This window comes from Cupressus sempervirens, chromosome 6, assembly GCF_028749045.1.
Source record: "Cupressus sempervirens isolate cs-2001-9-10 chromosome 6, ASM2874904v1, whole genome shotgun sequence".
NCBI lineage: Eukaryota > Viridiplantae > Streptophyta > Pinopsida > Cupressales > Cupressaceae > Cupressus > Cupressus sempervirens.
Genome location: NC_143123.1, coordinates 99,094,413 through 99,108,468, shown reverse-complemented (window position 1 = coordinate 99,108,468; position 14,056 = coordinate 99,094,413). Strand labels below are relative to the sequence as shown.

Sequence of the window (14,056 nt, the reverse complement as noted above, 5' to 3'; positions counted from 1 at the left end):
ACAACAGTGTATTATTTTGTTTATAACATGTTACAAACATCATATTATGACAAGCGAAGTTACATGGAGATAGTATACATGTTGGTGCTGACGTGTATAACCTTGAAAGTTTTTACGGATTGTATGAAACATAGATAATCATGTTTTGATGAAGCAGGACAACAGAATTGAAGGAAGTTTACAAAACAATTACTTGTCCAATTAGGGCCGACATCCTAGATGTTTACTCTAACTTGGAAAAGTGAATTGTGGTCTTAGCCAACCCAACACTAATTTGTGTAAAGGCATGGTATTTATGCAAAGGACTTCTTGCAATGAGAAGGCATGCGACTATGCTTGTAAGTGCTATCTTGTAAGATTGCAAAGTGAGTGAACTTTTTTGAAAGTGATACAGGCAAAGTTTTATATGAGTTATCTCATGATCCAAGATTGAGCTAAAGATCAAAGATCAGACAAGAAAAGAAAATAACATTAAATTACTTGTTTGAGTAGTGAGCTCTTTGAGTAGTTGAAATTACATGTTTGGATAGTGGGCTCTTCTTGCATACATTATACCACAACTCCCAATAGGGTTGGCACAACTCCTGATAGGGTTGGAATCTCCTAACAGGGATTCAAAGTCTCCTAACAGGGACTGCTTATATTGAATTTTCTCATTGACTCCTAACAGGGTCCATCCTTTAATAAGAAACTTATATTTCAGTATATTATCTAGCGGGTATCATCCCCACAAGGGTTTCCCCTTGGCCAAGGTTTCCCTAGTTAACAAAATATGGTGTTGCGAGTTATCTTTGTGCATTGTTACTGCTACTATTCATCATTACTTTATTACTTTGTCATGCATGGTTTAAAGTAAGTAATAATACCCAGTTGGTGACTAAAGTTTGTAGATTATTGATTCACCCTCCCTCTTAGTAATCCCTATTTCTAACAAGATAAATCACAAATTATAATTGAAGCATTGACGCAAAAAATCTACCTCACAATCTAATGAATATATAACTCTTTTATAATACCTAATAACCAAACACATGACAATATCACATAACACCTTAATCTATTTTAAGTTCCACAAAGATATTTAACCCCACGATCCCTCTTTAAGAGACTACATAACACCATGAATTCGGAACACCTTAATCTACATAAGATTTTTTTCTAGAATTTGATTGCATCTAATTTTTAAGCATCAACGTTTTAGATCACATACAATGATCCATCATTAAGATGAAGGAGAGTTTAAGAGAATAGAAAAATTGTGTGATGATGGATCACTGTGTGTGATCCGAACATTGATGCTTAAAAGTCAAACACCATCAAATTCCAGAAAAAATTCTTATATATTGCTAATAGATTGTGGAAATCAAATGACATTAACCTTAATCTACTTTAAGCTCCACAAAGAGATTTAACTCCACAAATCCCTTTTCAAGACTAATAGACAAACTCATGACAACTTTACATAACACCATGCACTCAAAACACCTTAATCTACGTTAAGATCCACAAAACATTTTGACCCCTAAAAATTCCTCTAAAATATATTTTCCCATCCTATGAAATGGGTCTAGGAAACACAAGGAATCCCAACTCAAAGGTGAAGCCAACTATTTTTGAAGCCCACCAGCTGGACCCTTATACTTTACACAAAAACCACCACTTTTAGCAATCTTTTCCTTAAAATTCAGACAACGAAGCCATCATTGTTCTAAAAACTTCCTCTTTATAAAAACCCACATGGGAATCTGTCCACACCTTAGCCTAAAATATTTCCTTTAATATTTCGATTGGAATGTCCCTGCTAAGAACGGAGCCCGCCATGATTTCTCGTGTGGGACCTACCCTGAATAAATCATTTTGATCCGGCTTGCCCGCGTCAGTTGCGGCGTAACAACAGAATGCTAATGAATTGACTTGCTAAAGCGCGTGAATTTGGTCCGCGTGGGGACCCTCTTCTTCGCACATGCATCCCCCATACGTTATCCTATCATACTCAACAGTCTCACCGGACAAAACGTCCATTTTAAGCTTATTGTCTACTAATTTGAAGAAAAAATTGAACTGATTTAAAAACAATCATAATTCGTTTCAACCTTTCAACCATGCTATAGATCCCCACTTCAAGTTAAGGCCGGCCATGTTCCCATGTTTTTTATTCATAATCTCAGTCAAGCCTGACTGGCATTGAGATTCAAAAGTTTAGGGAGAAATTTAACCCAAGATCACCGGAACATGGAGCTGTAGAAAACTCATCAACAAACATTCATTTATTCCGTGCACTTCCCACTTTCGTTTTGGCAGGGGTAAGCGAAAACAAAGGAGTGTTCTCTTGTTTTTGTGTTGCGGGTACGGTCATAGATCAACTTCAAGCCGTTGCGGAAGCTGAATCTCAATCTGCTGCAGCTGCATTGGAGGGTATCTGACAAGAGAGATCGTTGGATCAGTTTGAAGCCCTAGGTGAAGCTGAATCTCCATCTGCTGCAGCAAGACATCTGACAAGAAGATTATTAGATCAATTTTAAGTCCTGTGTGAAGCTAAATCTCATTCAGCATTGAAGACATCTGACAAGAGAGATTGGTAGACCAATTTTGAAGCTCTTGGTGAAGCTGAATCCCAATCTGCTGCAGAAGGGCATCTGAGAAAAGATAGAGATTATTGGATCAATTTGAAGCTCTAGGTAAAGCTGAATCTTAATTTGCTACAGCTACATTGAAGACATCTGACAAGAGAGATTATTATAATTAGTTATAGATGGCTTCTGCAGCGCCATCACCCAGTACAACCGCCCCTTCTCCTCCAGCTGCGACACCCCCGTCAACATCAACACCCACAACTCCTGCAACACCCCCTCCATCATCAACACCGTCTCCTCCTGCAACACCTCCTGCAACATCAACACCGCCTCCTCCTGCAACGCCCCCTGCATCATCCCCTCCTCCACCCACAGCTCAAACACCCACCCCTGCTCCACCGACATCCACAACACCCTCACCTTCGGATTCTAACACCACATTAACACCTCCTTCATCCTCTTCTCCTCCTCCTCCTTCTTCCTCCACCAGTAAATCACCGCCACCACCATCTAGCACAACCAAATCTTCACCGCCGCCACCATCCAGTTCATCAGTGTCTAGCTCTAGCAGTAGCTCCCATCTTGGTCTTTATGTGGGCGTTGGAGTAGGTGTTATTGTGGCTATTGTGCTTTGCAGTGCCATTATCTGCTGTTTCAGGAAGAGAAAGAGGAAGAGGCCACCTTATATGCCTGAGGCTTACTACGGAACCTCAGCCTATCCCTCTAAAGGTATGTGATCTGATAGTCTGAAATCTTCCGTTGTGTTATTGAGCATGTTGCAGATGGTTCTGTTTATCGTTTCTCTCGGACCTAAAGACATTAAATTTCCACATTCCATAATGATTAGTGAGCTCGATATCTTGATTACACCGTGTGAAATTATTTTCATCAGTGTTGAGGATCACGCTCCATCATCACAAGGGGGAAAAAACCAAAAAATACAAACAAACTATTTTGTATGGGTTTGCTAATTTCTTTAAGATAGCTATTTTTTTCATACGATTGTTTCGTTTGTTGTAGGGTACCTTATGCTTTTGCTTCCCGTGCTTTGTTTTTGGATAACCTCTACATTGCATTTTGTTCACTCTGGTGCTGCTGTTCTTGGATTGTTTTGCTTCTGTGAAACTGGCGAGTTGAATATTGTAATTGGGGTTTAATCATTTTGCAGATCGGGCGATTGGAAGGGCAATGCATTCGTTTTATTAATAAAAGCATAAGAGATCATATAATTTATAGGCCATCTCGTCAATTCATTATGGCTGGATAGAAGCCTCTGCTAGAAGGGATTGTTATGAGAACTAGTCCTTTATTTCAGATTTGGTACAGAATTCACCATTGTTAGCTAACATTTGTCATATTTACTCTTAGCAGTGTCCTTATATTATTATTTTTTCTATTCAAATATCCTTATCGACTTCTGGTTTATCTGTCTCTAGATGTCATTTCAGATTCTTTATATTCATTTCGCCGTTAAACACAATCTGTACCTGATCGCATCCTTTTGTTTAGATGCCAGTCTTAGGGTTATCCTTTTGACTTAGATGGTGGGTCTGACACATCTATTCTGTCAATCTCGCCCAGGACTCGCATGTAGGAAAAATAAGCCTGATAAAGTTGTACAAAAGAAACAATGCATGTAGAATTTGAAACAAATAAAAAACAAAACACACAGTACATAGAATTTCACCTGGGAAAACCCTTTCCGATAAAAACCTAGCATATTTACTCTTGCATAAAAACTCAACCTTTCACAATATGATAACAAAACTCTTACTCAACCTGAAGTATGTGTTTCATTAATAGGTGATCAAAAATTGTTTATGATTGCATTAAAGTTGTCTTAAACACCGTCTGAATATAGAAATCCCAGTAAAACACCCAACTTTTGTTTCTGGAAAAATGGTAAATCAAATCTTCCAATTAGTAATGGCTAGCCCCATTCAACTTTTAGACACAAAAATTTTACAACACACTTCTGACATAGCAACAGGCCTTATTCCATTGTTTCACATATCATTCAGGTAGAGCAGACTACAGATGGAATGTGTAGGTGGCATGCAGCTCAGTCAAATGCGTAATGACTGATGATCCCATTGACATATCCAATAATCTTAATATTTTTCAACAGTAATTCAGGCCAACCAATAATGAAGACTCTTTTGAGCTTATCGACCAACAGATTTTCTACAACCTATCTCATTTTCCATCTAGCATATTTTTAAGCCCCAGTCAATCTTGATCTGTCTGAACATTCTATTTCTCTTATGCTCAAGCACATCAGATCCTGGATTCAATCTTGTTCGTAAAGAAATTGATCAATATACCTCATGTTCAAGGTACAAGTTGAGCAGTCTGTCAAATGATTAATTTTTTTTGTTATGTTTGGCATCTTGGATTCAACCTTTACGCTCCAGTCATGAAAGCAATAATAGGAAGCTAGGCTAAGAATTTAATTTGCATATCGTGAATGCCTTTGTGAAGTAGTAATCTAGAAGTAAGTTGGAGAAAGTATTTTCAAAATCCAGTGTTTTTCTCATGCATGCTGTGGTTAGAAGTTTTTGTCTCATGGGATTCTTTCTGGCAATCTTTCATGTTTTGAGAAATACTCGTGAGCTACTTCAAATAATGTAGTCTTTAGCATTTTTTTGGCCTGTCTTCCATGATATGATCCATATATAGCCGCTTCATTATATTAATAGAGGCCTTTCGGTAACTCGATAGAGATTAAATAAAAGAGAACTATTTTTGAAAGGGCATAGATAAGGAAATGACCTTATGGTGGCTTTTAAGGCACTTGATTCTAAGTCACTTAACTGGTAGAGGCGATAGGCCACAAGCTTGTATTTTTTTGGAAATCTGACCACAGTAAGCTGACCGAAGGGCAGGCTATCACTTCTTCAGTTCCCCACTCACACGGTATTGCAAGGATTTATGTCTTCTTAGAGGAATATGGTTTAATAGTTTACTTCTTAGCAATTAGCCTATCTAAAATATAGACTGTCTTTTAGTGATGGGAGTACTTTGTTTCCTCATGACAAGCTATGTGTTAAAACAAAACAAAACTTTATTTATCTCTGCCATGGAACTTGAAGTTTTAGAATGCTGTTTACATTTCATTTTTTCAGCTTCAGAATAATATTGAAACATTTTTTTCCTATCCATTTCTTTACCTTCTAGAAAGAAGCAGCGATTTTCTTTTGGTTAATATTTTGCTTGGACAATCGACAGATGATTACTATGGAGAAAGACCTCAACACTGGCAACATAATGCTCCTCCACCAGCAGATCACATTCTCAAGATGCCTCCTTCACCTCCTCCACCTCCTCCACCTATTGTACCTTCTAGACTTGCACCATCTTCAACTGAATACTCCCCACGCCCCCCACCTCCCCCACCTCCAATTGGTAGTAGCAGTGGAGAAACTTCAAGTTCTCAGTATTCAGGATCAAAGCAACCATTACCACCCCCCTCTCCACCTTTAAATTATGGTCTCTCGCGAACCATGTTCACATATGAAGAATTAGAAGCTGCTACAGATGGTTTCTCACGGACCAACCTATTGGGACAGGGAGGATTTGGATACGTATACAAAGGCATCCTTACAGGTGGGCAGACTGTAGCTGTGAAGCAGCTTAAGGTTGGCGGGAGTCAGGGAGAACGCGAATTTCAAGCTGAAGTTGAAATAATCAGTCGTGTCCATCATCGGCATCTTGTCTCTTTGGTGGGCTACTGCATTGCTGGAAGCCAACGTCTTCTTGTTTATGAGTTTGTTCCTAATGACACACTAGAGTATCATCTACATGGTGAGTGTTTATATTCTGTGTTCATTGTACTTGTTTTTGACCAATTGTCCTTTCTTCTATTATTGTAATTTAATTTATATGAGAAAAGTATTTGTGAATCAATATTGCATCCTGGCCTTAGATATTCCTTTCAGTTGATAGAGAGAACATTTAGTGCATCTGAAAATGTTGCACCCTTCCATTCCTGACAAATTTCTGTATCTTGTCACAGGGAAAGGACAACCAACTATGGATTGGCAACATAGGATAAAGATTGCAATGGGAGCAGCCCGTGGACTTGCTTATCTGCATGAAGATTGTAAGTTTTGCTGGTTTTAGTCTCTTACATTTGGTAGTCTTATTCTATGGCATGAGGTTCTGAACTTGTGCTGGTTTCCAGGCTATCCCAAGATTATTCATCGTGACATCAAATCATCCAATATCCTTCTAGATATGAACTTTGAAGCCAAGGTAGGCTTCTGAGCAACAAACTCTATTTTTTAATCTTAAATATCCTATACAAGTGGTCTTGATGGTGTTTGACCTCAGGTTGCAGACTTTGGACTTGCAAAGCTTGCTTCTGATGGGTTTACTCATGTCTCCACAAGGGTTATGGGAACTTTTGGGTAAGGACATTTCAAGTGCACATTCTATTGTGCTTCCCATTTTCTTGATTATCCTTTATTTCTTTCAAATCTATTTGGTACCTCTTCCCTTATTTACTTTATGGAGATTTACCATTTGTTTGGGCAGGTATTTGGCTCCCGAATATGCTTCAAGTGGTAAATTGACAGACAAATCAGATGTTTTCTCATTTGGTGTCATGCTCCTTGAGTTGATTACTGGTCGTAGGCCAGTAGATACTACTCCATCATTTACTGAAGATAGTCTAGTTGATTGGGTTAGTACCAGACCAGTGATTATATTTCATAATGTGATACTGATAAAAAACTTATGCCAATTTATCTCATATCCAGAGTTTAAAACTGATATGAGGATTTATCATTGTGCAGGCTCGACCCTTGCTTACTCGAGCTCTTGAGGATGGCAATGTAGATGACCTTGTGGATCCCCGGTTGCGGAAATATAATGCAAATGAGATGATGCGGCTAGTTACATGTGCAGCCTCTTGTGTTCGATATTCTGCAAGAAGGCGCCCTCGTATGGCACAGGTATATTATCTACTTTTAATGGGATATAATTTGTCAAGCTTTTAATTATATTTGGTGTACATCATGCTGTTTCACTGGGAGGTTTCAGTTGTCTTTCAATGCTTGGTTTGAAATAGCTATTCTGTTGTTTTTAGTACCTAGTCTGAAAGTAGCCATGTTTTCCAGATAGTTCGAGCCTTGGAAGGTGATGTTTCTCTTGATGATCTAAATGAGGGAGTGAAGCCAGGGCATAGTACAATGTATGGATCATTAGGAAGCACAGACTATGATTCAAGCCAATATGGTGAAGACTTGAAGAAATTCCGGAAGATAGCCTTGAGCAGTCAGGAGTATAGTGGTCAGTACAGTAATCCCACTAGTGAATATGGACTAAATCCCTCAATTTCTAGTGGCGAGGACCAACAGAGCAGAGAGCACCAGCAGAGCAAAGAGTACCAGCAAAGCAAAGAGGTTGAGTTCAGCACTGGGAAATCACGTATGCCCAGGCCAACAGGACATCGCAGAAATTATTCTTCAGGGACTGGTGAAGAGAGTTATACTGGAAGAGCCAAGGACACTTCAGGGTATATATGATCCGGGTTGGGAAATAATTGGTCTGATGCTGTTCTCCAAAGAAACACTTATTTGATTCTCTGCAGATCAGGTGTTGCTTTTAATGAATACTTATTCTTTGCTTGTCTCCATACCAGCCTTTTCTTTTCTTTGAAGTTGATTATTTTTCTAACATTATTTCTTCAGAAATGCAGATCAAGTGTCACAAAGATTTATTATTTTTCAAATTTGTGGTTTCGTACAATTCTGTCCCCAGGAATAATGTGTGCCGCTGCCATGATTATTGTATATATTCATGAACCAGTCGTCCTTTACTTAAAAGAGTGCAGTGCCCTAGTGCTACTTGAGCTGTGTGTATTCTTTTTGAGATAGAAATTTGTATCATCTTAATTGTTTTAACAACTGGGCTAACATATGTAGAGTGAATATTCAAAATTGAGATGTTTCAAAAAAATTTATGCACAAGACTTGTAAGCTTTACTTCAAGTGTAGACAATAGATGCCTTCAAATCTATTTGAACAATTATACACAAGCTAGAAATGAAAAGAGACTCACTTTTCTGGTTCAAATACAATTGTTCTTACAGATCTCACATGTAGCAGCCATCATTGCTAATAGGTTACGTTCCTATTTTCCCTAACAACTGTTCTTGCGACATGCGTAAAATTGAAATAACAGGGAGCTGGTTTTTGGTAATCATCATCATAAATCATTGTCTAAGCCTTGAAATCTGAACACAAGAAATATGTTGTTGCATTAGATCTTAATGATGGTGCACCCTGAAAAATTGATGTTTTTTTTTCTGATTGTACGTCATGCCCATAAGCTTTCTTCTAGTGATTATGAGTTATGTAAATATAAAAATCTTCTTATAATTATAGCAACCATGGCAATTATAATTTGTACAATATCAGTGAATCCATTTTTCAAATCAGATACCTCATTAATATGTTTCAAGAGAAAGGCAGAAGCAGACATGACTTTACTTATCAGCAATCAGCAACTTAGGACTACTATTCTTAAATTTTGGGTTGAATGCACGAGAAATATGAAAACTTGGTCGTTAAAGCAAATTTCATTGGAGCAGACGTTAAAAGGCTTTTGTCATTCAGAAGCAACAGTAATGTTGCAAAAGCTTTGGTTGACCCCAGTGGAATAACTCTGGCTATCCTGGAAACGTAATTATTCAAATACCTTTGTTGTAAATTGCTAATATCAGACAAGTGGAAATGAATGACAATGTATCATGAAAATGAATTGTAGTTTAAGAAGACAGTGTTAGGGCCTTTTGGTTGATCTTCAGAGGTCAAATAACTGCAACAGAAATTTTTATATAAATAATAATTTAGACTTGTGTAAGGTGAAGTTCATCTTTTTCTCAATGAAGTCTCTTTGTAGGAGGAGCCATTTTTTCATAACTTGTAAGCCATTTCGGTCTAAAGAGTCTTAAATGTTTGCTGCTGATACGTCCAATGCTTCAAAGAATCAGTTGCTTCTTATATTAATCCATTGAATTGAATATTTGATAGGTAAGCATGATCTGGGTAGTTTAAAATTCCTTATAGGAATAGTTCGTTATCCAAAAACAAGTGAAATGTCAAAAGTAAAGCACCTCGACAAAACTTACCGCATGAATTAGAAGAAAGCCTAGAAGGAATCTTTCTAAACTTTCCAACAGTGTGATTTATCAAGTAATTCGGATAACAAATGACAGTTGTTGGCTGGTCCTGTGCAATGCATGGGTTTTCTGAGGACATAAATGTTAGAGTTAAGCAAGGATGTCATCAATTAGGCTATGGTGATGGATTAGAGCAATTGTTATTGATTCTATGCTCTGGTTGTTAAGTTCATGTCAAATCAACTTCTCTCATTTCAAAATGTAGATCTTCCCTTTTTTCTTTTTCTTTTGTCAATAAGCCCTTGGTCTTGATGTGAAGTTAAAAGGTTCTTAGAGCCGATCAGGGATTCATGTCTTGCCGAGTGCAGGTGACATCACAAGGGAAAAGACGGAGACTCTGTCTTAGTTAACTTGGCAAAATGGATATTCTTCAGTCTTTGTCTCTTAGCCAAAGTGGTTCAGCCAAAGCCAAAGGTTCATATTTTGAATTGGGTAGCTTGAGTGCTTTGTGAATGTTAAATCTTCTAAATGTGTTTTTTATGAAGATTTACTAGCTGTTTCTTTGGAAGCGATTCTAAGGCTTTGTGAATGTGTTTTGAATTGGGTAGCTTGAGTGCTTTGTGAATGTTAAATCTTCTAAATGTGTTTTTTATGAAGATTTACTAGCTGTTTCTTTGGAAGCGATTCTAAGGCTACTAGACAGCCCAAATTGGTTAAGCAATTTATGGTAAGATGGATTCATCTATTTTTCTCCTTTCACTCCCTTTTCACATTTGTATGATGAGTTACAGGGTATGATTCGAATTATTGATGCTAAAGATCTCTAACAGAATCTAATCCAAAAACAATTTATCAAAAATAGTAACATTTTTTTATTAAACCTCTCATGTACTATACTACTGTATTCAAGATTATCAGATATAATCAGTTAACTTCACCATCTAAAATCTTGTACCCAAATCTTGATAGAGGATATGATTTTTCTGTGGCTCTTGGGAAAAATTATTCTCAGTTTTTTAATTGTAGTCAGTACAGTTTGAGCAATCAAGTTCTCAACACACGCAAGATGACAAATAATCCCATTTTTTTTGGAACATGCAATTGACACATATCGGTTATCATACAGCTCATTGATACCCAAATCTATACTTGGATAATGCAAGTTGCTAGACGAAACCATAAATCATGTACATTTCAGCGTTTACAGTTGTTCAAGAGATTGCGTATATAAACTGTAATAAAGAAGATATTGCATGATCAGAAATAGAGCAAAAAAAGATGTGTTACATGGTATGGATATTTCTATTTTAGCGCGCCATTTAATTAATAGTACTGATTCTTTTTGTTTTTGGAGTATGCACACAAAAAGTATGCCGTTGAATCTTAATAAAACGTTATAAAATTTGGTATACTTGAGAAATCATAACTAATATTTATTATTGTAATTTTGTAAATTTACAGTTATTTTATGATTGATAACAAATTCCGAAAATGTTTCTACATAGTTTTTAAAGAAAAATATAATTTGTATGATTCATGGTTTTGAATGCCACTGGGACTTTTATAATACGACATAACTAGGAGAGAATTAATTATGGAAAATTATTTACCTACCATTTATAGGTTAGATTAGTTGATTGCCCAAGGAAAAAAAGGGTGTTAAGTGTTTGATATGGGCTTTATGCCTAAGGTATAGGACGTAGGTGGATTGATCACCCACTTCGAGTTTTAGCACGAGGCCTACCTTTACTCGGGGGAAAGTACTCTCCACATTCATCTCATCACATTTTTTATTTTTCTATTGACAAAGTCCTTCGACCTAGTCACATTGTAAATCCAGTATATGTTATAATAATCTCATGTTCAATTTTGGATCAATGGAGTAAGATCTTAGTTTATCTAATATATGTTACTAATGATTTTAGGTTAGATTTTGTATGAAATCATATAATCATATATTGGTTTATTTGATTTTTATTATTACTATAATCAACAGTCTAATAAGGGGCAACTCTTTGTACAAAAGGCGTAAGAGAACAATCTTAAAATAGGGGTGATGACTTTTACATGCCATCAATAAACCTATCAACAATACACAAAATAAGATCAAGTGCTAGTAAAAACAAAATAAATAGTAGACTAGCACAAAAGCTTGTAGCCCCCCTTAAGAGGTTGAGGGTTGCTTGCTCATTGCATGGGGAGAAAAGTACGAGTTTGAAGAACTAATTTCCCTGTGCCATCACACAATTGTTTAGGTAATGTTGCCATTGGGATCCCACAACAAGGGGAGCCACTAATGAAGCATCAATTGGAGTTTCGTTAATATAAATCCCAATGTGTTGTGGAAGTTGTGCATTGACAGATGAAGCTTGGAGCAAAGTAGAAGTGAAGGTGAAGAATGGTCTACATGGCTAGAGGGGGCCCAATAGAAGCAAGAGTGGTATTACATGGTTTGCAACAGGTGTATTACCCAAATTAGTAGCATGGACAACACCTAAATTTGTAGTAGGAACATCACCTAGATATACAATAGGAGCTTCTTCCTCATTGCCAAAATGTGAGGAGTCCTCAATGGTAGAATCAAAGAGAGAATTATAAGCTCAAATGGTCAAATGATCATAGTTTGCATCCTTCCAGAAAGTGGCAACACCCTTATGACGCATAAGAGAACAATTTGTAGCCAAATGGCCACTATAGAAGAATCACTAACACGCAAAGAGGAGGCCCTCATAATCTAGCAATTGAGTAACCTCGAGCACTACATCCTCCAACAATGGTGTGGAGATATCCATGGCAACTAAAATGAGAGCTAATGTAGAGCGACCCAATGAAGTTGCAACCTCATCCATCTTCAAGAAATAGCCAATGGAGTTTCCAATGGCCTCAAAGTAATATATCTTCAAAAAATGGAATGGGAGATTGGGGAAACGAAGCCATACAAAGCATACATTGAGGGATTTAGTGAGGGGGTTGAAGGACACTATCTAGGCTTTGTCAGAAAGAGAGTGACTCCCACAAACCCAAAGCTTTCTCAACAGTAAACCACAATCTCTAGAAGAAGAAAATGCAACAATTAAAAAGACCTTTTAGGGAAAAATGCATTTGATTCCTAAAGTCAATTTGCAGATTTGAAAGAGAAGGCTAGAGAAAAATTAGCCATCAAATGGATTTGGTTCCTAGAGCTAATTTACCTAATAAGGCATACCAAATAATGACTCCAGTAGAGAGTGAAGAGTTGAACATACAAGTGCAAGAGTTTTTGCATAAAGGGTTGATTTGAGAGAATTTGAGTCCTTGTGTAGTACCAACACCAAACAAACATTAGAATAGGGGTTGTGTACAGAATCTCAGACTATCAGTAAGATTATTATCAAGTACACATTTCCTTTGTCGAGGGTGGATACCATTATAGATTATTTGAGTGGAATTGACTACTTCATAAAGATATATCTAAAGGTTAGATATCACCAATCTTAGATTAGGGAAGGAGATGAGTGAAAAAAGGAGGGCTTGTAGGTGTAGTTAGTCATGCTCTTTGGGCTAAACAATTCCATGAGCACATTTATGTGGCTTACGAACAAGGTATTTAATTAATTTTTGAGCAAGTTTCTTATTGTTTACTTAGATAGTATTTTGATAATCAATAAGACATTGGAAAAAACATATAATGCATATTTGTAGGGTCTTTGAGAAGTTAAGGGAAGAAAAATTGTTGATTAACTTGAAGAAATACAACTTTACGAAAAATAAATTAGCATCCTTGAGATTTATTATATCTGTAGATGGTCTTAAAATGGACTCAAAGAAGTTGAAGACTATCCTTAAATGACCTACTCCAAGGAACCTTACTGAGGTAAGATATTCTCATAGTTTGGATAGCTTTTACATAACGTTTATTAAAAAAATAGTAGGGACCCTAAACCAACACAATGCGAGGGGATAGAAGAGTATAAGTAGACTATAAGAGAAACATAGAGTTTTGGTTTGATGAAAAGAAATGCTACAAAGAAACCCATTTTGACACATCCAAATTTTAACAAGACATTTCAAGTAGATGATGATGCTAGTGGTAATTCCATTGGAGCTACTTTGAGTCGGGAAGATAATTCCACCGCTTATTTTATTGATAATTTGAATGATGCCAAAAGAGGATATTTTGTTTACGATCAAGAGTTCTATGCTATAGTTCAAGCATTGAGGAAGTGGATACATTATCTTTTTCCTAAATAGTTTATTTTATTTACTGACCATCAATCTTTACAGTATTAAGGAAATTTGAATCAAAGGCATTTCAAATAGGTTGAGTTTTTGCAGAGTTACACTTTTGTCTTGAAGCACAAGAGTGGAAAGTCTAATA

At 36.8% G+C, this 14,056-nt stretch overlaps 1 protein-coding gene across 3 annotated transcripts; it reads left to right on the top strand.

Moving 5' to 3' along the window:
* The first annotated feature begins 1,947 nt into the window (after positions 1 to 1,947).
* PERK1 (proline extensin-like receptor kinase 1) lies at positions 1,948 to 8,545 on the top strand. 3 transcript variants are annotated; one of them, XR_016352734.1, is made up of 9 exons: positions 2,026 to 3,302; positions 5,802 to 6,377; positions 6,589 to 6,675; positions 6,757 to 6,827; positions 6,906 to 6,982; positions 7,110 to 7,257; positions 7,370 to 7,528; positions 7,694 to 8,171; positions 8,275 to 8,545. XR_016352734.1 is itself a non-coding variant. In XM_089786930.1 (8 exons), the coding sequence occupies exons 1-8, from the start codon at positions 2,753 to 2,755 to the stop codon at positions 8,099 to 8,101; spliced, it is 2,076 nt and encodes a 691-aa protein (XP_089643056.1). In that variant the 5' UTR covers positions 1,948 to 2,752; the 3' UTR covers positions 8,102 to 8,545. The 3 variants fall into 3 exon arrangements, 1 of the variants encoding a protein (XP_089643056.1); XR_016352735.1 differs by having other exon boundaries at positions 2,059 to 3,302; positions 8,267 to 8,545; XM_089786930.1 differs by having other exon boundaries at positions 1,948 to 3,302; positions 7,694 to 8,545.
* Positions 8,546 to 14,056: the final 5,511 nt, after the last annotated feature.